At 35.3% G+C, this 24,019-nt stretch overlaps 1 protein-coding gene across 1 annotated transcript in view; it reads right to left on the bottom strand.

Annotated features, from left to right (window-relative positions):
• BBS8 (tetratricopeptide repeat protein 8) overlaps window positions 1–15,536 on the bottom strand; it is a 31,311-nt gene extending 15,775 nt beyond the window's left edge. The window contains exons 1-3 of the mRNA XM_076455653.1: window positions 15,276–15,536; window positions 2,579–2,757; window positions 1,983–2,142 (exon numbers count right to left, since the gene is read on the bottom strand). Coding sequence (XP_076311768.1) covers window positions 1,983–2,142; window positions 2,579–2,757; window positions 15,276–15,377 — 441 coding nt within the window. The 5' untranslated portion in view covers window positions 15,378–15,536. The remainder of the gene's footprint in view (window positions 1–1,982; window positions 2,143–2,578; window positions 2,758–15,275) is intronic.
• Window positions 15,537–24,019: the final 8,483 nt, after the last annotated feature.

Genomic DNA, 24,019 nt, shown 5'->3' with positions numbered 1-24,019 from the left:
ACTTACTCCTTTTTACAATATTAGCTATTCCCATTCAGTGCTGCCCTCTATATGCAAACATTTGCCTTACACCTTCTGCTACCCCCCATATTGGAATTGCAAAATTCCAATAAGTCTCCCATGCAAATAATCATACATCATACCTCATCAATAGGAACATGACATTCTCAAGTGATGCACATATACTCTTAACCCATTTATGGAATGTGTAAGATATGAGGGTGAAAATTGGAAAGCAGGGGGGCAAGAAGGATGTAGGGTATGACAGACCATACTTGGTAATTCAACTACATCCAACAATGAAGAGAGGGAGAAAAGTGGAAGAGGGATGGGGGTAGCAATCATCGTAACTTTGGGAAATAAGGCTGAGTTGGTCAATGGGAAGCAATCAAGAGGACTTCACAAAGAGTGGAATGGATAATATAAATCACCCTATGAAATATTTGGATAAGTAGGTAGACATAAAGATACTTGTGTGACCAGCCATGGCTGTAAACATATACTGCCAGTGTCTGTGGATGATGAGCATGATAAAAAAGAAAAAGAGATTTAACTTGGTGTTGAGGCCCATTGCAAAGACATCCAAGAAGAAGGAAGTGGTGCAATGCCTGACGCATGAATGGAAGTTAAAAAAAACTGACATGCAAAGCACTTTTATCCACATACCAATGACCTGAAGTTTCCTGATAAGTGACCTATAACCCCAACTCTGAAGAGATGCATTTGTAAAATGGCAAAAATCTAAAAGCAGAAAAAACAGCAACGTGCCAATCAATGTTTGAACTAAAGTGGAAAAGAGGAGAGCTAGGGTATCTGCAGATAACCCCTCAAGAATTCTGTTAAGAGCCACAGATAGGTGATGTATGGAAGAAAGGTATTGTGAAAGGTTGGTAACAGTAAGATGCAACCGAGAATACTCAGCATGGGTAAGATTTAAATTTGTTTTGGAAGCTGCCTCCAAAAAAGTAATAAATAAACTAAAAATGGATAGTCTGCACAACAGTAAGAAATGGTGAACTGATCAGAAGTCCTTCGAAAGCACAGTATGTGAATACCCTTTCTTAATAGCAAGGCAAATTGATCAGCATGAACATGATTATTAGGGGAGAAGGAAAAAAAAAAGAGTTGGAAAGAGAGTTCATGTAATAAAGAAAAATATAGTGAATAAGAAATAGGTGAAATAGATGAAATATCCAAAACTTAAAACATAAAATACATAAAAACTGAATTAAGGCCAGGAGATTCCTAGGGTTGAAAGGACAGCAAATTCTGATGGTGTAAAAAGAAGATCAAAGTCCTCATCAGACGCTGCTCACGAAGAGCTTGGACAATGTCTGGGGACAAAGGATGTCCCACATAATGTTTGATCTCTTTACATACAAAGTCAAACAAATCCATTGTAAGGTCACCCACAACTGAAACCTGAGAAATAATACTGGCTGCTAGTGTAATCCCTGAAGTAGTAACATTAACTTTCAAATTCATTGCATTCAAAATGTTCATCAAAGTTGAATACAGAAATAAAGCAATTAGAATTAACTAATAAAAACACTAACATATAATAAAAAAGCACATTCAAACTCAAATGCTGCCAAATGAGAAGTGAAAAGTTTGATAGACGAGTAGAGAGGGAGACATGTGCATCATGGGAGCATATCATACTCCTACTGGTGAGGATGTGATGCATGAGATATGTTGGAATCTTGCAATTCTAACAGGGAGAAGTGGAAGGCCTTTGGCATGCATGAAGAAAATGTTTTCACACGCAGGGCAGTACTGATTGGGAATGGCTAATCTTGTGAGTGAATGTAAGTACACATATATCTTATAATGTTGAGTTGTAGTGTAAGTGAAAATGATTTACAAACTATCACCTACATCAAAAATACAAATATTTCTCAACATACTTATCATGAACATCATAATGATTTTAAAAGTTACATATTTTACAGTATTCACTTTTCATTAGAAATATAGCTTACAGTGCCCAGTCTAACATATCTGCCAGAAGAGCTTGTTACAGGTCTTGCAGTACGAGAAGTTCGAGGAGTTCTCACTGCTTGCTCAACTGTTCCAGGCCGTCCAGTATGAGATCCTGGTCTCAAAACACCAGTGAGTGGTCTCCCAGATTGTGTGACTGGTCTTTCCACAATAAGAAAAAAAACGTTTATATTAAAAATCACAACAAAGCTAATATCAATAAGAATAGACAAATTATACATAAGTTGGTTAAATAACAACTAAATGAATAGTGGATTAATTTGTAAATGTACATTATTTTACTTCAAACATACTTTTGAAAGTACTGAAAATCTTTTTTAACAAACAGAAGAATATCACTAGAAATGCAAATTTACAAAAGAACTCACTAAAGGAGAGAATTTTTTTTACCTGAACCTGTTTTAACAAAAAGAAATTGTTCTATGCTTTATTCTTTACTAAAGCCATATCATGTACCCAAAGGTTCAATGTCATTCAGTCTTCTCCATATACATTTTACATGAATAAAAGCATCAATTATGATATCTTCTGAAGACAGACATACTTTAGACTTCTGAAGTCAAATGTAGATTGTTACCTCACAGACTGACTAGTTCCTTGAGGTCGACCAGAAGTTTTAAGTGAAGTCCCTGGGCGAGCAATTTGTGCTATTGAATTTTCATCCATTAACATTTCTGCAATTCCTTCTTCATCTGTTTCAAGATCATCTACATAAACTTGTTCAGTCAAAGAACTCATTTTCAAGCACCATACTGCCTGATTAAAATATTTAAAAAATGTTAGAATTTTACTACATCATACATAACTGCAGATGTATAAACTTCAATTTATCATGTAAGCAGAAGCTCATTAATTGAAAAAAATATCTAAAATTTGCTCTTACCCACATTTACTAATTTAAATATTGTATAACGTTTTCTTAAGCCTAATATAAAATTTAATCTTGCAAAAGTATATACACGTATGTCATTTGACACACACACACACACACAAAATAACTTAGAGTTCCAGGAGGATCAACTGGACAAATATAAAAATACTGAATATTTTATTCATTGTAAAATAAATTTTAACAGCCTTTCATATATGTATATATATATATATATATATATATATATATACTAATATTGACATTTAGTTGAGTAATTCAACTTCTAATGTAAAAAACAATAACACAGAATTACTTGCAAGAAAACTTTCAATTATTTCATAGGTCTTAATGTTGAATAATTCCTTCTTTAAAAGTATTTTTTTCTTATCTTGTGATAAGGACACAATTATTCAATTAACTTAGATTTTTAAAATTAAATAGTATTCAAAATAACACATAATAATGTTATGCAGAGGTAATTCTTATTACTTACTATATTTATTAATTATTAAAACTGAACATCCAGATACCATTTTAGTAACTTTCCCATGAATGCTTTCCAACAATTAAATGTCTTTCCTGAAGTAAAGAACCCAAGACTAAACACAATACTCTATATGTGGCCTAACCAGTAACCTATAAAATTAAATTATAATCTCTACAGACTTTTATTCCATATTTCTGTGGATACAACCTAAAATCCAATTTGCTATACCTCTTGTAACAGCACACTGCTTGGATGTTTAAGGGACTGATCAACCATTACACCAAGATACTTTTCTTTCATGGCACTGTTATTCCCATCCAAATTATATGTATAATTCATATTATAATAACCCACATTCAAAATATTGCATGTATCATAATTAAAACCCACCTGCCATTTATCTGTTAAACTTACTAAGTGATCTAAACCCTGCTGTGAACCAATAACAGTATGCTCACAGCCAGCATCGCTGAAGACCTTGATATCATCAGCAAATTTAAGTAATTTATTGACCATTCCTTCATTAATGTCATTAATGTAAATCAAAAAGAGCTATGGTCCCAAGATTGAACCCTGAGGTACACCACAAATAACATCAATTCAGTTTGACTGATCTCCATTTATAACAACCTGTTGCTTTCTTCCATCAAGCCACTATTCTATATCCAATGAGTTAATTTATCTTCCACACCTACTGAGATAAGTTTCTTCACAAGCCTTTTAAGTAGAACTTTTTCAAATGCTTTCTAAAAATCAGCTACATCAAATAAACACCTTTACCCTTATCTACATATGCAGTAACATTTTCAAAGCATGTCAAAAGATTTATAAAGCAATATTTTCCCTTAAAGAAACCACAATGACTATCCAATAAAATTCTAAACTTCATTAAACAACTTTGCAAAGTACCTTTTATCAGACTTTCCAAAACTTTTCCCACAACTGATGTGAAACTAATAAGCCTATAATTACTAGGGCAACTTCTATTACCTCCATTGAAGACAGGAGTGACTTAGCAAATTTCATATCTCTTGATACCTATCCACTATTCAAGGACTTGCAAAAACTGTTGTAAGTGGTCATATATCCAATCTTTCACCTCCTTTAAAATATTATTTGGCCTAGAAGCCTTATCATTCTTTAAACTTCCCAATATTATTTTAACAAGCTCAGAATTTAAGGAATTGTCTTGTTCAACTTTGTTTTCATCTTTCAATTGTTCAAGATGAGGAATACTACTTAAGTCTTCATTAGTAGAAACTGAAGAAAAAGAATTTAAAAACCTATCCATTTCATAATCATCATGTACAAGTCTTCCTTTGTCATCCCTCAAGGGTTCTCTCCTCATCCTAACATTTTGTTTACCCCTAATATACTTTTAGAAAATCCTTACTGTTAATTTTTATGTTTACAGCCAAATGTTTTCATACATCCTTTTGAATGTCCTAATTTCCTGTTTGACCAACTTTACTAATCTTCTAAATCTTCTATAATACCAGTCAATTTAAATTTCTTACACTTATAATGCTTTTGTTTAATTTTATTTGTCATACCCTCTGAGAGCCAACCTGGTTTTTCACTTGCAGCTCCCTTTTTCTTTCTGTCAAGAATATATTTGTTTTGAATGTTGACAAATTTTGATTTAAAAATTTTCCACATTTGCTGAGCATCTCCAAATAACTCAGCTGCCCAATTCACAACATACAATTTTTGTTGCATCCCTTCAAAATTTGTTTCCTTCAAATTTTTGAATCAAAATATCATTATTCCTGATTTCCATATGCAGCAAAACATCAAGCAATGATTACTTGGACCTAGTTTTTCCCAAACTTCCACCCTCTCAAACATTTCTATATTGGAAGTTAACAATAAATCTAAAATGGCATTATTTTTAGTAGGTTCTTGACCAAATGGTGAAAAAATACATCTTAAATAGTTTCCAGAAATCTTTCTCCCTTATGGTTTGACTTTAGAATTTCTCAATCAGTATCTCTAAAATTAAAACCACCCACCATTATGGCTTCACTAACTGCTGAAATATTAATATCATTGTACAAAGTTTCTCACTAATTTTGTCAGTTTCATCTGGTGGTCTATAGCTAATTATTACTAAGACCTTTGTTTTTTTTATATCTACTAACAGAAACCAAATGGATTCAGTCTCCTTGTTATTACCCTTCATGTTCTCAACTTCAACAGGACATAACTCACACTTTACATATAGAGCCACTCCTCCCCCTCTTTAGTAATATGTACCTATTAAATAACCTATAGACATGTATTTCAAAGAAATTTCTGTCATCAAAATCATCTACATTCAACTATGTTTCACTTATTTCAATTATATTAAAACATTCTATTCCTACCAGTGCCCTAAAGTCATCTGTTTTATTTCTTATACTTCTAGCATTATAATAGCAACAATTAAGCTTATTCTTATGACTACTTTTTCTATGCTAAACTTTCCTCTGCATCTCAATTCTGTTTCATTTAGTTTATCTTTGGCCTCACCACTATCTAGTCCTAGTTTAAAACTTCCCTTATAGCTTAGTTGATAGTCCTTGCAAACATGCAAGACCCTTTCCTGTTTAGTGTAAATCATCCATTCAAAAAAATTTCCCTCCTTCTACTGAACTTATCACAGAAGTTCAACCAGCTATTCTGACATATTAATTTCATCCAAGCATTAAACCCTAGTGACCTACTCAAAATTTAATCTCTACAATTAACCATTGGTAATATCTCTGACACAATTAACTTATGACGTTTACCATTAAATGATTTTATCAACCTCTTATATTTATTAATTAGCTCCTCTGACTTACCCTTCCTCATTTCATTACCCCATATGTACACAACAAAGACTGCATTATTGCCAGTACCCTTCATGATATCTCTTGGTCTGTCAGTTATGTCTCCCACCTGTGCTGCAGGGTGACATAATCTAACTCTTTTTCTCCATATTTACCCTAAAGACTATTCTATCCATATGCTGTGTCAAGGAATCACTTATAACTATAACCTCTTTTAAGTTCACAATCCATATTCTTCTTTATTTCTTTTGCTTTCCCTTCCTCCAATAGTTCCTCATCTACATGACCCAAGGACTGAAATATGTTGCTCAACAGAATACAGTCTTTAAAATTAAGTTCACTACTCTTAACTACCCTTTCTAACTTTATTGTTATTGTTTTTATTTATATCAACAAAACAGATAAAATAATGATCAATGTATTATTTAAATTTGCTGATTATATTAAGGTTTTAGCTGTTGTTGGCTGTGACAAGAATACTTTTGTTTTATAAGAAAATTTTAATTACTTAATGAGATTGGTGAATGAATTGCAGATAGCTTTTAATTATTATAAATTCAAGGTAATGCATACAGGATATTACAACATGAATCACAAGTATACTATTGAGAATAATAACCACAAAAAAAAATAAAGGTTTTTACATTCAACTGTATCTTAAGCCATATGTGAAATGTGCTGTATCTGTTGGCAGGGCAAATAGAATTTTAGGTTGCATCTACAAAAATATTGAATATAACTCTTAGAGAGGTTATTATATCATTGTATAGGTCATTGGTTAAACTAGATTTTGTGCACTGTGTTCAGTCTTGTATAACTTAACTCAAAAAGAATATTGAATTGTTGGAAAAGGTTCAGAGGAGAGTTACTAGGATAATACCTTCACAGAAAGGTTGTTAAAGTAGGATAGATTAAGATCTCCAAAACTGTTTTCTCTTGAAAAAAAAAAGAAGAGTTAATTGGATCTGATTCAGATTTTTAAGATTGTCTATAAAATAAACACTGATAATGCACCATTTTATTTCATATTTAACAATGAAAAAGAATAGCAGGACAAGAGAACAAAAAGTTTTGGTAAGATAGAAAGCATCTTCAGCTAAGACAGTTTTATTTCTCATACAGGGTGGTTAAAATTGGTTGCTATCACATTTGGTTCATGCAATTAATTTAAGAGAGTTCGAGAGGACTTGATAAATATTGGAATCATAAGAAGTGACTTTGAGTGTTTTATTTCTATCTTTAGTTTAATGTGTGTTTGTTTTTCTTATAGCAAAGCCACATCAGGCTTCCTGCTGAGCCCACTGAGGGGAATTGAATCCCTTATTTTAGCACTGTAAGTTCACAGACTTACTGCTGTACCAGTAGGAAACTTTTACTTTAGTGGATGGGATAACTCAGATGGGCAAATATCTTATTCTTTAATTATATATACTGTGTGTGTGTGTGTGTGTGTGTGTGTGTGTGTGTGTGGAATTTTACTTCAAATGTCTCAAATACACTTCCCCTAAAGTTCCTTTGGAAATAATTTTTGATTTGTCAAGTTTTTGATCTACCAAATCCCAAATCTGCCCAACTGGGTTATAGGTAAGAGCCATTGCATCATTTGAATGATTCCAGCACCTTCTTTCTTAGCTAAATAATTTGTACATAGTTTTGATAAGTGTTTGGGGTCATTATCTTCTTGGTAATATAACCCTTTATCAACAATACTCAGACCACTGGGTATACCATAACAAATCAGTATCTGATGGTACTTGTCCATTTGTTTCCCAAATACCTCTTGTTGCCTCAGCACAGAAGCATCCCCACCACATCATACTGCTTCCCTTATGCTTCATAGCAGGTGCCATGCAATGAGATATCTTTCACCCTTCTTCCTCCAGATGTACAGTCTATGCTTTGAACCAAATATTTCAAACTTGGACTCATCTTCCCATAACACCCTTTTCCAGTCATCACAAGTCCAGTTTTTGTACCTTTAGCATATTTCTGTCTCTTGACAATATTTGGAGATTGAAGTAAAGTTTTTTTTACTGCTTTACAACCAAATATTCCATTCTCATTGAGTCTTCTTGATACTGTAGATCTGGACACTTTTCTATCAGCTTGTACATGGTTGTTTATCTTGTTCTTAGATCAGTGGCAGTCTTACTTCCGTTCTGAAGGCTGCATAAATGAAAATACTTAACATCAGTATCATTGATCATTGAGTTTAGATTTTCTGCCTCTTTCTTTTATATTTTCAAATTAACCTGTCTTAGTCTCATAATCTATGGTGTACTTGACAGTGTTTGGGGAGCATTTCAGTCTGCAGCAGTTTGTTGAGAGTCCATCCAGCAACACAAAAAGCTCTTATACAAACTCTCTGCTTTACTAAAAATTATCTTCACTTTCTGGGCTGTGGCATGACAACAAAACTTAATATATAATAGTTTATTTGTATAATGCTATTAAGTTGATTTCTTCTAGCATATATTGATACTATATGCTAACACTTTGCTATCTTCTTTCTATATAGTTAAGATACTGTATGGGGTATCATGACAGTTATTTCAAACCCTAAATTTGATTAGTGTGTTCATTCAAGCAGAATCCTTATGACATACTCCTTGTAGAAGTATAAGGGAATTCTAAATAATGATATGTACTATCACACTGGGTCATTCAACTGTCAACAGGGATCAGTGAAGAATTATCATGGTGTTGAAATTTACATTCTGTAATGGCATGGAAGAATTATACCCATTAAATGGAAAGAATGGCAAACTATAATCTTGTACTAATACTTTAACATAGTACTGTAACAGAACTATATGTTAACATTTCATGAATAGTGTGACTGCCACCAAAAGCTTATTATTTATGGGTTGGCAGTGTAAAAGTCCTTTTAATGCAAAATATCAATACATTCATGTCACAAGAACCTGATGATAACAAAACATTGTGAATTTGTTACAATGTTAAACTTTATTACCAATTCATCAGCAAAGTTTCCAAGTCTCATGGTGGGTTCCCTGTCAACAGAATCATAAGACTATACTCAAATTGGAGATTTAAAATGCCCAAGATATGGACATTCCTTGAACTCAATTTTATTGGAAAACAGAGGAATATGTTCCAGCTTGAAATAGCAGAACCATTCAGAACAAGGCCTGCAACAAGTTATACCAAAAGTGTGGTAAGAAAAATGTAATGTCTTTTACTCAATATGCAGACACTAACCATGTAACTGTCGATCACTCCCACTTCCAAATAAAAATTGTTATAACCCTGCAACATCACCAAACTTGCCAGCAGAAAATACTAGTATTTCTTTTTATACAAAATGGTTGGTTGATTTGGTGTTTTATGATGCAAAGCAACTAGGCTATCTGTACCAAACATCCAGTAAAAAGTTAAAAATAAAGTAAAATTAGTAAAATTCATAAAAGGAAATTAAGGTAAAATAAGGCAAGGTTTAATTTTTGAATTAAAAACATAAATAACATTAAATCCAATTTTTACATCTAGTCTAAAGTGATAAGAGAAAAAACTACAGTAATACAAGTTGTAAAGGACTTTCTGTAGCATAATTGTAATTATTATAACTTACCAGGAAGATTAACAGGTAAGTTCAAAAACCACAGTTAGTCACCTGAAGTTGGCCTTTCCAGTCCTGGTTTTGAATTACTTGATGTTATGGCTATTTTCAGAAATTAACATAATAAAATTTTTAACAGACTTGCAGCAAAACTTTAATTATAACAACTCACCAGGATGACTAATGGGTAGTTCAAACAGCAGCATTAGTCACCTGAAGTTAACCTTTCCAGTCCTGGTTTTGAGTTGACGTTACGGCCATTTTACAATTTCAAATCGAACTAGAAGTACATTGATTCTTAAAAGGGAATCACATTAAAAAAAGTTTAATGTACAAATTAAAAAATTTAAATGATAAACCTTGGAACAAAACATGTTTAAAATGGTGCCATCATTGAGAGTCGTAACAACGGCAAGATAGTAAAATGTGGCTTATTGTGACCTGAGTGTTACACAGATAACACACTGGTGCATCAGTTCCAGACAAAATAAAACAATGAGTTAAAAAACTATGACCAATGCATAGTCTAGTTAGAACAACTTCCTCTTTCCAATCCTTATGGAAGCAAGACGGCCAAAGTCCCACATAGGGATTTATTTGGAAAAGCTTGTTTTCGCGTTGTTCACTCCAAGTTGACTGTCAACTGACACAGAGCTGACTTGAATACAGGGCCATAGTCCATGTATGGAATAGGCATAACAGTGATAGTGCCAGAGCAGATAGATTTAGCTGTGGTGTCAGCAAGCCTGTTCCTGCAAATACGAATGTGGCCTGGTATCAAGAAAAACTGGATAGAAGTAGATGTTAAAGAGAAATGGGCCAGTCAGTTCTGAATATTGGCAAGAACAGGGTGAGAACTAACGTGAAGCAATTCCAGGGTCAGTAGAGAACTGAGCGAGTCAGTATAAATAGTGCAGTTGGAGTACTGCTTAGCTTCTATGTGATCCAGGGCAAGAGAAATGGCGTACAGTTCAGCAGTGAACACAAAGCTGTAGAGGGGATTATGCACGCAACCACCGAACCACAACAAACCATGGCAGAGCCTACAAAGTCATCTGATTTTGAACCATCTGTATAAATAGGAATGGAAGGATGGTCCAAAATATGTTCAGCAAATAACAGACAGTATTTCCAATCAGGAGTGTCTGCTTTTCTTAGATGACTTAAAGATAGGTCACATTAAGGGACTGTAATAAGCCATGGTGGGATGGTTTACCAGTGGATACTGCAATTTTATCCAAGGACAGACCCAATTCATCCAACTGCTCCTGGAAATGAAGGCCAAAAGGAGCAATGGCAGATTGTCTGTTCTGAAAAAGCATGGCCCACCTAGGAAGGAAAACACAACCCCAGGTGTGATGCTTTGGTAAGGAATGAAGTTTCAAAGCATAGAGTAAAGATAATTGCAAACGACTGAGGTGCAAAGGAGGTTCATGAGACTCTGTGTATCAGCTCTAAACTGAAGATGTGCAGGAAGCCCCAAAGCATAGCCAAAGTCCCTCGTGATGAATGGAGCCCAGCATTTTTAAGGCTGAGGTCCTGGCAGAGTTGTATACCAGTGATCCATAGTCCAGTTTAGATCAAATAAGAGCACAATATATCTTTAGCATAAAACATCGAACCTCTTCCCAAGTGGTGGAAGATAGGACACGGAGGATATTCAGTGCTCTTGTACACTTGACCCGTAGCTGCTTGATGAGTTGTATAAAAGTCAAAGATAAGCCCCAACAACTTTGTCTCAGGAACCACAAGCAGCACAACTTCACCAATATGGAGTTCAGGATCAGGGTGAATACCCCGTTGGCAGCAAAAGTGCATGCAAACAGTTTTAGAGAGAAACAAGTTAAAACCATTTGTTGTGGTCCACTTCAGTAAATGATTGAGGGCAGTCTGTAGCTGCTGCTCAATATGTCTCATGGTGACAACTGACATGAAAAGCAAAAGTCGTCAGCAAAGAGCCCAGTTGCAACAGTAAGAGGGAATTATTTAGTGATGGCATTAATCTTTATACTGAAAATTATTACACTAAAAACACAGCTCTGAGGAACTCCAAGTTCCTGTAGAAAAGAACAGGAAAGTGTTCTGTCAAATTCTACGGGATTTCTCAAAGCCTGTTCCCTTGGCTGTGGTTTCGCTAGATAATAGATAGGGACAGTGGGAATCTCATTAATCCATTCATGCACGTCACTAATTAGATAATGAGGCATTTGGCTACCTTAAGAGAGTCATAGTTACTCTCTTTGAGAGTCTGCTTGATCCAGCTTCCACCTGGGTGCACGGGTCGGATGACATCGACCATGGCCAGAATCTCTCAAAATTATAGGAAAAGGATTACTGCCTTGTGGATTACTGTCAACCCTCCAGGAAAAATGGGAGAATAGTGAAGGGGAGCAAACTGAGATATCAATAGCAGTAAAGGACTGACTAGGTGCATGAAAATAAGTAGAAGAACCCCTACTGAAAAGACAAGGGTTGTGATTAGAGAGCATACGTTCTACAGAGTGACCCCTCCCATGAACATCAGCAGTTCCCCAGAGGGGATGATGTCCATTAAAGTCCCATAGGATTAAAAAGGGTGACTGCAACTGTTCAATGACAGCATAAAGGTCTGATTGATCATAGGTCTCTCCAGATGACAGGTAGAGAGAACAAACAGCAATGGTACGACCCAAGGAAACACAGATGGCTAGAGCCTCCAAGGATATGTCAAGTGGCAAAGACACGGTGGACACATGCAGATCAACCAACAGTGCCACCCCTCCATGCTCTCATCTATCACACAGCCCTGTCATTTCTGTACAAAGAAAACTGCCAAAAGGTGACTGTATCAGTAGGTTTCAGAAATGTTTCCTGTAAGGAAAGACATACAGAATGGTAGGAAGAAATCAGTGCTTTGATTTCATCCAGATTAGAACGTAAACCTTGATAGTTCCATTGTATCCAGGTGGCAATTTATGTGTAGGTGAATTGGGTGGAGAACCTTTCTGTTTATGACCACATCTTTTTTCTTTATTGTCTTTATTCGAGGGAGGTCTGTTAATCTCCAGGGATCCTGCCCTGAGTCAACTGGGCAGGTCTTTGTTGTTGGAAGAGGATTCCAGCAACTGAGCATGTGAACAAATGATTGTTTTGCATCTTGGGGTGGGAGAAGAAGATGTACCTGAGGAAATAGCTGTACACAAAACCAAAGGAAGTGAATCTTGGGGTTTGCTGGAATGTATGTTAGGGACAGAGATGGGTATTGACATTGATTCATCCACTTTTTTTAACCATATAGGTCAAAAGACTTTTCATTTAGTTTCAAAATGATTCTTTTGGAGGCACAGAAAGATCAGTCTGCACTCCTACTGTACTAGTGGAATGAAGTACAGCAGCATACGTCCGGGAAGAAGTGGTGGACAGCAATTTTCGAGCCTCAGGGTAAATAATATTTTGAATTGGTTTCAAATGCTGCACCTCTTTTTCTTCCAATTATTGAGGGCAAGAAGGAAAGTAAGATGGGTGAGTGCCATTGCAATTCATGCAAGAAGGGTCAATTTCACACTCATAGGCATCATGGTCCTTGCCACCACAACGAGCAAACGTCAAGGAACCACGACAAAATGTCTTCGAGTGACCAAACCGCTGACACTGGAAATATCTGAAAGGGTTTGGAATGAAAAGCCATACCTTGCAAATAAAATAACCTACCTTTATGGTGGCAGGTGGACACTGTGATGTAAATGTCAGAATGAGGACGCTAGTCGGCATCATAATTCCATCTTTGCGAGTGGAGATATGCCTCACTGCAGGAACTCCTTGGTGGAAAAACCAGCAAGAATCTCGGACTCAGGGATGTTCATCAAATTGCTTTCAACAATAACTTCTTTTGACGAATTCATAGTAGCATGAGGCATAACCTCAATAGGTACATCTCCAATTGCTTTTAAATGCAAAAGAAGTTCACTGTGTTGAGATGGGGATGTTTCCACCAATATGTAACCAGAGCAAAGCTTCTTTACTGACTTTGGAGAGCCAGCAGGTCCCTCCAGTTCCTTCTGAATGAAAAAGGGAAACATCTGTCCTAAAGATTTGTCTGAAACAGAATGTAGTATAAGAAAATGAGGTACAGGTGTTACAGATGTTGAAGATTGCTGCTCAAAATCTTCAAGATGTGGTCATTTACCAATAGACTGTTTTTCAACATTTTATTGAAATTTTTATTTGGAGTATCCATAATAAAAAAAGAATATTTTGGTGCCCACTGACCCCACCCACCATGGAGCCCTATGAGGGGATGCATTACGATGCCAAACAAGGACACTGCAGCAACACCAGGGTTTCATGAGCACTATACCAAACACCAGCATCAAATACAATGTCCACAACACCTGTTGAGAACATCCAACATTGGTACTTGGTTGACCCTAGCCCAAGCAGATCAGCCGATTGACCCAAGGGGGTCCACCCCAAGGCCACCCATCTACAGGAATTCACGGCCAAAGTGGTGTGTTAGGGGTTGGACACCTCAACCACCAGAATCCTCTCCTCCCCTTCATGAGTCACCATGCACGGCAAACATGTGGGTGGATGTTTAGATCACAGAGGAGGTAAACTGAAAGATCAGAACCTTCCCTGGGAGGTCCCTTCACCATATGCAGGAACCCACACTGAGGGGTTATACAAAATGTTGTGAGAATCTACAAATATAAATGTTAGTAGTAAAAGCCATCTGCATACCACAGGCAACAATATGCAACATTATGATGAAAGATCTCCATATACAAGAAAGATCAACGGAGTAAGGATTCACTAACACAATAATTCCAGTCATACTTCTTGTTTAACCATTACATATCTCTAGAAGATGAAGAATCAAACACATAATCAGGCTATTCCATACAAAGATGTACCAGTTAAGTTGCTGGATTAGCAAAGATCTCTTAACTTATTTTTTCTTGAGGAAAGAAGCATAAGAGGTAATCTTATTGAAGTTTACAAGATTATTAAGTTCTTTGATAAGATATAGGCCTGTGATGTTTTGTGCTATGTTTTAAAAATAACAAGATGACGGAACACAAGTTAAGATTTGTAAATGACAAATCAGGCTAGAGTTAGGAGTAGTTAATTTTTCTTATAACAGTATGACTGCCATCAACAGTTGAAGAGGCCAGCACTTGAGTTTAACGAGGAAATTTATTTATTTCCTTAAACAATAGAGATGGGCTTAAACATTTACTTTTCCCAGGATAAGTGTGAAAGGACATTCGTAAGGGACCAAATGGATCTTTGTTGTCCATAAGTTATGTTACGAACTGTGAGCTATTAACACACCCATCCTAGTAGGTACTCGTAGTAGTACTCAAAAGAAATTAGGAATGAACTACTGATGTTTAAAGTTTGTGCCAAACGTCTGACATATTTTGTGTAATAATTTATTTTGTATTTTATCTTTCTGCAGGTTACTATTACAAAAAAACCTTTTTTGATAGAAAATTTAAAAATACTGACTGTAATTCTGGAGTTGCAAACGAGCCATCCTACCTGATCAAATGGATTTTTTTCCAACAATTCTGTACACTGATCTGCACATAATTCAAACTTCCGTCGACGAAAGTAGCTAAGGGCTTTAAACAATGGATCCATTATGCCTTGGTAACAATGGTTAAGAGTATAAAATGTTGATCTTATTATAATATTTAATCCATCACGCGTATTGTCAATATATAACAATAACTCGACGAAGCTACTAAACTCACAGTAACACAAGACTACAACAGTATTTTCGACTTGAAGAACGTAAACAATGCATGCTCCATCTAGCGATAACTACAAAACTGTAATATAATAAACATTTTGCTTTTTTTACATTTATTAACTGATACATAATCTGTTTGAAAAAAAAGTTAGACTACACTAAAAAAAATGATAAAATATACCTACCTTCAAATTATACAATTGAAGCAAACAAGTATCATTAAACAAACTACTTTAACAGCCCCCCCCCACAGATTTATGCACAGATTTGTGCATAATAACAAGTAATCCTTTGTTTGTAAACTAGAATGCTATGATGTGTCACTGATAACATTGAATAATAGTTGACAAAAAGGCATGATTTTGTTATTCTCGGGTTTACCTTTGAGTAACCGGGTAGTAATCGTGAGAGAACCGGAGGCTCTCCAGAAAATATAATGCGAGCAGATTCTAAGTTTGGCTGGGTCTAAAACAAAGAAAGAAAGTGGGCTCACCTTGAGCACAGTAAAACAACCTTTATTCAAATCATAACAATATAAAATAAAGGCGAGTGTAAGTGTGGAGCCTTTACTGGAAAGAGACCGATGTATTGCAAAGTTTAAGTTAAATATGTATGAAAGTTTTACGCAATAAAATTAAAGTTTTTCAAAAAGCATTTTCTTGTTACTATCAAAAGTAAATCTCTTGAAGATGAGTTGTAGGTAAAATTGTGTTACAGACTAAGAAAGCGCGGCAATATATACTAACAACAACAATTCCATTGCAGGCACGATCCATGTAACTCTTGATTACTCCTACTTCAAAATAAGGAATCTTACATTCTTGGGATATCACCCAACGTCCCAGCAGAAAATACTGTTGTTGTTTTCTATATATAGTGTTGTGATTTTAAGGATATCATACATTTTCTACCCTTTTAAGCACTAGATTTTTTTTAAGTTTCAGTTGACTTCAGATTTTATTCTTAAGAAGGAATGTAAATCAAGAAAACTAATTACTTATTCAACAGACTAGGCGAGTCACGAAAAGTTCAAATATGTTCTCAATTGGTGAAGAAAACTGTTTTTTGAGATATGCTATAGAAAGTGACAGTAATCTTTTCTGCTGGTAAGTCAGATAATGGACCAAGGACATGACACTCCTTTGTTGACATCAGAACAATCCACAGAATGAATGCCTGGTGAAGAGAAGCATGTGGATATATTATCATGGTCTCTTTTTACAAATATATTTTGAGTTGCATATACATTTTGATGCAGACTTAAACTTATAGATTAATACAGGATTTCAAATAGACTGTTTGAGACAGCTTTCTTAACTTGCTCATTGTTATATATCTTTTATCTCAGGTTCACCTACTTTTAGCATTTTGAACTACAAACGAGATAGTGCAAATAAAACTCTTTACCTCACTATCAACAGTTGGAAATGTAACACAAAAACATTTTTCTATCTGTCAACTTAAACCTTCATTGCTTTAAATTATATTTATGATTGCATGCAAACCTTTTCTATCTCTTTTTTTTTTGATCAAATCAGAGTTAAGAAGCAAAAAAAGAGATAGAAAGTTCAGACACTGTTTCCTCATACAATATCTTTTAAATTCTCACGTTATCTTGTGAATCATACATACTACTATTAACTTGAAAATAGTACAGATTATGTAAGAATGATACTCTTATTGCAAGGTCAGTTTTTTTCTGGGTCAGAGTTTTTTCTTTCCCATGCTCTTTGTGGATCCTGTATTATTTAGTTAAAGCTTTACTGAAAAGGGCATTTTTTTTTTTGCAAACTAAAGGACTCATGGTGAAAAGAGAGGGTCGTTCACTGGAGATGGTTGTTTTGCTAATGAAAATTATCAGTTCTGGAAGAAGTCTACTCTCAAACATGGAACATTTAGTAATGCTGTAGAAGTTCTTGGCAGCATCTCATCACAACTCAAAGGATCATTGTGGTGATGTGCAGTCTAATACAATGATCTACATGGGACAACCAGATTGGGAGCCAGAGTCTGGTTTACCATTACTGATTGATCAGGAGAGATTGGAGGTATCATTGGTGAATGACATTCATTTAACAGAAGCTATTTGCTAGAAGATAAAATGGCAATTCAAATGGATGAATATGGTGCCTTGAGAGACAATTTTCAACCACTTTGTGCAGGAATGCAGATTTCTAGGGCAACCATTGTTCATGGAGGCAACTGAAGTCATGTAACACCAGAAAGTAAACTACTACAAGTACATCACCATTTAGTGACCTAAAAGCAGGAATCTAGTACTTACTAAGCACAAGATCAGGCTGGACACAGGTTGAGGAAGTGAAGTAGTCTGGTTTATGCCAAGATCATAGGCAGCTGTGAGAGAAGTGAAATAGATCTCACCTCCAATTTTCAAGACAACAGAAAAATAAGAATTTGGAAAATTTTACTGGAATTTTGGTAGATCATTGTCAAGAATGGATGGGTACTGGAACAAGTGGAACAATGTCTGATCCTTAGTTTAGCATAGTCCTTGAATGCTATTGAACACCTGAGCAATATGCAGATGCAGGACTGGAAAATGGTCACTGCCAAGTTGCACCAGTACTTCAACCCAATGGAAATGGAGCTGAGTTCAAACCTCAAAGAAGGGGTCCCTCTGATACTAAACTTGAAAGATCTGTACGTGTTACATGGGAAATCTTACCTATCAATGGTTTTCACAAATCACAAACTTGTAGAGGGGCTACCCAATTGAAATGGTGTAGCAGCAAATGGAAGTGAGAGATATTTTCACCTCTAACTTGAGTTATGATGAGGTTTAAAGTAATCATTTTGAACATATTGTTCCACCAAGGACAATACATCCTGACATCATCATTGGTTCTCACTGAATGAATAGAACTATGGTATTCTTCCCATGATGCTTGTGCCATAGCAATTGCTACTGGTTCCTCTGACCAGAAGAACATGTTTTGGGTGTAGGCAAGTAAATCACTTTTGGGTGAGTTGCCTATACTTTGTCATGCAGCAAAATAGGTGAAGGAACCAAATTCGACAAATTCCAAAGCAGGTTTAGGAGGACTGACAATGCATGAGCTATAGTTGTGACTGCTTTCCCTCTATAGAGCCTGAGGTGTGATTGATCACTGACTGAGAAAGGTGCAGCAAAAGGCTTGTGCCACAGGGGTGTGGTTGTATGCCTATTTATAGCAATGCTGGGCAAATCCTGATACATGTCTATCAAGATACAAAGGCAAGAGATAGTGTTCCTGGTTGATACAGGATTGGCTGCTACACTACCTGATATCATTATATATTAGGCACTCTGAATGAAACTGAATGGTCAGTTTTGCTGTGTAATAGAAAACTAAATTTTCATGGGAGAGCCATCAAGTGACAGTCAAAACAGATCTAAGGACAGTATCAGTGTGTATCACAAAGGGAGTCACAACATCTTCATGTCCAAAGATCAGGAATTTGCAAACTTCAGTTCTTTAACTATCTCATTGGCCATTTATTGTAATATGGGTTACATGCATTGTATGTCGGATCTCTGTATATTGTGATTTTAGTGATTTTGAAAAAGAAAAAAGAACGTTTTTATTATTTGGGTTACTGATCTCTAACATAGGTAGTACTCCATTGTTCACTATGGATGGTATGAAGATTTATTGGTACCATGCAAAAATACAGCTGTGGAGCCAACTATATTTTGTCCCAAAAGAAAGTGAGAGTAGCTTATTCTGGAGGAGCATGTACTCTAGTATGGTCTGCAATTACTAGTAATCAGCTGTGCATCTTCCTTCTGGAATAGTAATTAGAATGTCAAGTTAAGTGAAGATGAACTAAGTTAGCAGTAACAATGTGGTCACATCCATTTCTACATGTCCACAACTAAGTATTTGGCTACCAATGTATCTGGGATCCCTGAGTAAAGATTACACCTGTAATCTGAACATTACTCATTGACAGTTGCTCAGTGATTTGTTGATTAAATATAGTGAACTACTTGTGGAGTGCTTCCCCAAATGGGTCAAATAGAAATTGGTCACCATTACATAGATATTGGTAACACCAAACACTTATCTAACCTATTTAGAAATTACTTACCTGAGAAAGAAGCTGTTTGAGTCATTCAAATGATACATTGGGCCTCACAGAACCTTGATCTCAATCTAATTCAGAAACTTGACAAATCAAAAGTTACTTCCTGAGGAACTTCATGGACACGTGTATTAGAAACATTTGGAGTAAAATCCCAAAGAACACTTTCATTAAATATGTTGTAAGAATGTCTGAAAGATTGTCTGCTGTTATTAAAGCAAAAGAGGGACACACAAAATATTAACTATTTTCTGAACTTAAGCACTTCTACTGAAGTTCTTTTGCACTAAATATGAAGATTAATATGATTTTGATGTTTTACATGTAATTTACTTCCCATTGTTTTTTGAAAGCAGCCTGAAATCTAATTTTTGGCTTTATTCTAACACTTTTGCACAGAAATGTATATAAGACCACGTGTAATTCAGATAATTCTGAATCTAAATGGAGGAGTTCTCATTCCATTGGAATTAGCTGTATTTATTTTTTTATTATACCAACTGTGATAAATGGACCACTTTAGTTTGGCTGATGGTGTTCTCAACTACATACGACAGTGGATGCAGTTTGCTGTAAATTAATGTATTTAACAAAGGCTGATATGAAAGTATGATTGACATATAAGGTAAAAACAGTGCAAATGTTAATCCTAGCTAAAAAAAAAGAATTGATCTGAATATACTTTATTTGGCTAAATTCTGCTGGTGACTATTTATTTTATAATGAACCTAAAACAGAGCTTCATTGTTCACAGATTGCACTACTTTACAACACCAAAAATATAGAGGTACAATTCACTGGAGTAATCTCCATGGTAATAGTAACATCACTTAATGCCAGAGATGGTCTGGTTCACGGGCGTAGGTTCTGGGGGGTACACACCCCCTTCATTTTAGGTGGGGGTATGGTGCATACAATCAACCCCCACTACAGTTTGGTCTGTTGAACTGTTTTATTGCATCACAGGCCTACAAATTGTATGTTTGTTCGTGTGATTCTCGTGTTCTTACCAATTGAATTACATAATTAGGCCTAGATGTAGGCTTTTTCAGTAGCCGAAATGTACATCGTTAATATAGGCGTGCTTCTAAGCTTTTCGATCTAAGCGATAGTTCGTAAGTATCAGTCAGTAGGCCTAAGTATACATGCAAGTGTCGTGGCAACAAGATTACTCAGTGACTGCATGTTTACAGCTTTCAGGTTCACGTAATCAGAGATTACCAATTTGCAAATTGAACAGTCGACATAAGTGGTTGCAAAAATCATACCCCCCATCGGGTGTAAAAAACCTACGCCTCTGGTTTGGTTATAGATCTCAATATATGTTATGATGATGTATGGTGTTGAAATGCATGTATACAGCAATATACATGGATTAATGAGTGTATGTCTGTGGTTTTGCACACATGCATAAAACATTAAACAAAATCATTTATGAGGGTTATATAACAAAGATAAATCAAGCAAAGAGAAAACAACTGACAAACAAAATTTGATTTTTTTTTTTTAAATTTCGCACAAAGCTACTCGAGGGCTATCTGTGCTAGCCGTCCCTAATTTAGCAGTGTAAGATTAGAGGGAAGGCAGCTAGTCATCACCACCCACCGCCAACTCTTGGGCTACTCTTTTACCAACGAAGAGTGGGATTGAACGTCACGTTATAACGCCCCCACGGCTGAAAAGGCGAGCATGTTTGGCGCAATTACGAGTCGCACGCCTTAACACGCTTGGTCATGCCGGGCCAAAATTTGAATGAAGGAAGACACTTTTGTCCGGATGTTATTGTATCAAAGTATGTAGTAAACTGTAATTATTGGTTTGTGAAGCATTATTTGAAAATACAGCAAGCTTATTATTTTAATTAATGTGGAAGAGAGATTATTTCAGATTCAATACTACAATGTTCTTCAGATACAAATTCTGATGTAAAACATAATATTAATGTTTAAGTTCATGTTACATTAACAAGAAAAGGTAATTTTACCTGCTGCTTCAGTAGTATTGATAGCTAAGAGCATTTAAGTAGATTGGACTTGAAATATTGTTGAATAAGTGAAACTGTCTATGTCAAGAGAACTTCACAAGGTATAACATTTATTATGTGAAAATGTAACTTCTTCCACCCACTGCTTTATTTGTTTCTGAAGGTGAATGTTTTTCACTAATATATATTGAAATAATCATGAAAGAATGCAGTTTTATGAATATTTTATTCACATTTCAGCAGAACATGCAGTTATAATGCATGATAATACTAATTTCAAAGCTGTAGGCAATAAATAATACACTCCTGGTATTGCTTTATGTTTGTCTTTATTCCTTAGAGTTTGATTGGAAAATACTTTTAGGTTGTAATGGATTCAAAAATTACATTAAATCAAGTGCATTTATCCCTCCTGGCTGGAAGTAGAGCTTGTAGTGCAATATATTTTTATAAAAGTGTAATATACATTCAACAATTCTTGGTAACAGTCATTGTGATAAGTCAATATCTCAAAACAGTCTCAACAGAATTATTTATCACTATGAAGTATCCACATTAAGATTCTTATTGATATGCTACACTGAAACCATACCATCATACTTTCATCATTTGATAAGAGTTACTTATTCATTGACTTCAAGGAGGTGCTCAAATTCCCATCTGTGCTCTAGGTCTGAAGAGCTGCATTAACGTTTACTTTGAATAAAGATATGTTGTAGATCATGACAGATCTGACTGATGCCAGCACTAGACTCATCCAGAAGTTTGAGAAGTCATTGATTGAACTCCCAAGAGCACCACTTCCAGTAGAACCCATGATGGAGAACCCAAAGATTTGTAAACATTTGCCTAATCCAACCAACTGATTATTAGCCATATTATGGCCAAACTGTAAGACCATTGCATTCTTTTCCTTCTCTTGTGAACTCATCTTTACAAAAACTGTCTTTGTTTGAGTGAGAATACCTCTCACATCCTAGTGATGCCTTATCATTTCATTAAGTACCATTAAATGAACTTGCCAACTAAAATGTCTTCAAAACCTGCTGAGAGAAATGTATAATATGCCTTCCTATGTAACAAACACATTTAATTATCATAGTTACTCCAGTTTATAGTGAGACTCTTTCACCAGCTTTAAATTTGGTTTTACATCAAGTCAAAATTTCAACACAACTGGATAAGGACTATATTAAAATCTTGTAGCTGTACCTCACTTAAATACTTAATTGCTCTGAAAGTTGATAAGACCAAACTCAGGATCAGTTCTGGCATTGCCTATACACAAGTTAAACAATTCTATGTAGTAACTAACCTGAAACATCTCAAGACATAATCCAATTCCTTCTTGGCTGTACCCTTAAGTGTCAAGCATGTGATCTACTTCAATTCTGTTACAGTTAACTATGGTCTTGGTGCCAGTCTGTAGTTTTTTGTAATTTCTGCAAAAATGTCTTAAACAACTTGGTCGCAATATAGTGTTAGATTCCCGTCCTTGGGTAACAGGGTTTCAAGTTACCAGAGGTAGCTCACTTGCTGGCTTTACATGCCTTCAGACTTCATATCATGGAAAGAATCATCACTGCCCCACACATCACCACTCTCATACTTTTGTGCTCACTGTTTTATCTGCTAGCAAAAGATCTCCTACTGGTGAGCATTATCCACTAATGTCAGCTCTGGTTTCTCTCCACCAGTTACAGGTAGTATCACCAGTATATAAGATGAATGAGACCACCCCATATTCAGCATACTGTGCAATATCATTATATTTCATTGATCATTCTGGATTTACTAGGTTCTAAAATTTGTAATTTATGAACCTCTGCAACAAGAAGAAGTTATTAAACCTTAAAACTTTGTCAATAATCCAACTTCCAGAAGAGGACTTTTTTCTAGACCAGATAACTCTCTTTGGCACTGTTCACTTCTCAATGCCTAACTCTTCATCCTGAGTATAAGTAATTTAATTTAATTTATGGAAAGTACCATTTCCTCAAGAACAAAGCTTTAACTCAGTAATACAGGAGTACAGAAGAACCACATAAGGTGTCCATATTTTTTAACAATACTATACTATTTGCCTAAAAAGACTAAGTCACGTTGTTGTTATTGTTTATCCGTATATTGCTTTACCCTTGGAAGACTATCATGGTGTATAAGAACGTCATGCAATTTCTACCTTCTTATTTTTAAATACTATTTTTAAGAATTAGTTATTTTAGTATTGTAGTTTTACATAAGACATAATCAAGAAAGTCATGAAATTGATTTTGTTGTAGCTTTTTATTCTTCAAGGAGTAATATTTGGCCTGCACACGTATGGTTGAACAATGTGGAAAGGTGTCGTCAGCTGTGACCTCCAATGATAAATATAATGATGGATCAAGGTTATGGCTGGCCTATTTTATATTTGAAAGAAAATTAGCGATCATTTGGTCAATGATACTTGCACTGTGT

This window comes from Tachypleus tridentatus, chromosome 9 (assembly GCF_004210375.1).
Source record: "Tachypleus tridentatus isolate NWPU-2018 chromosome 9, ASM421037v1, whole genome shotgun sequence".
Taxonomy (NCBI): Eukaryota; Metazoa; Arthropoda; class Merostomata; order Xiphosura; family Limulidae; genus Tachypleus; species Tachypleus tridentatus.
This window is presented reverse-complemented; position numbering and strand designations above follow the sequence as displayed.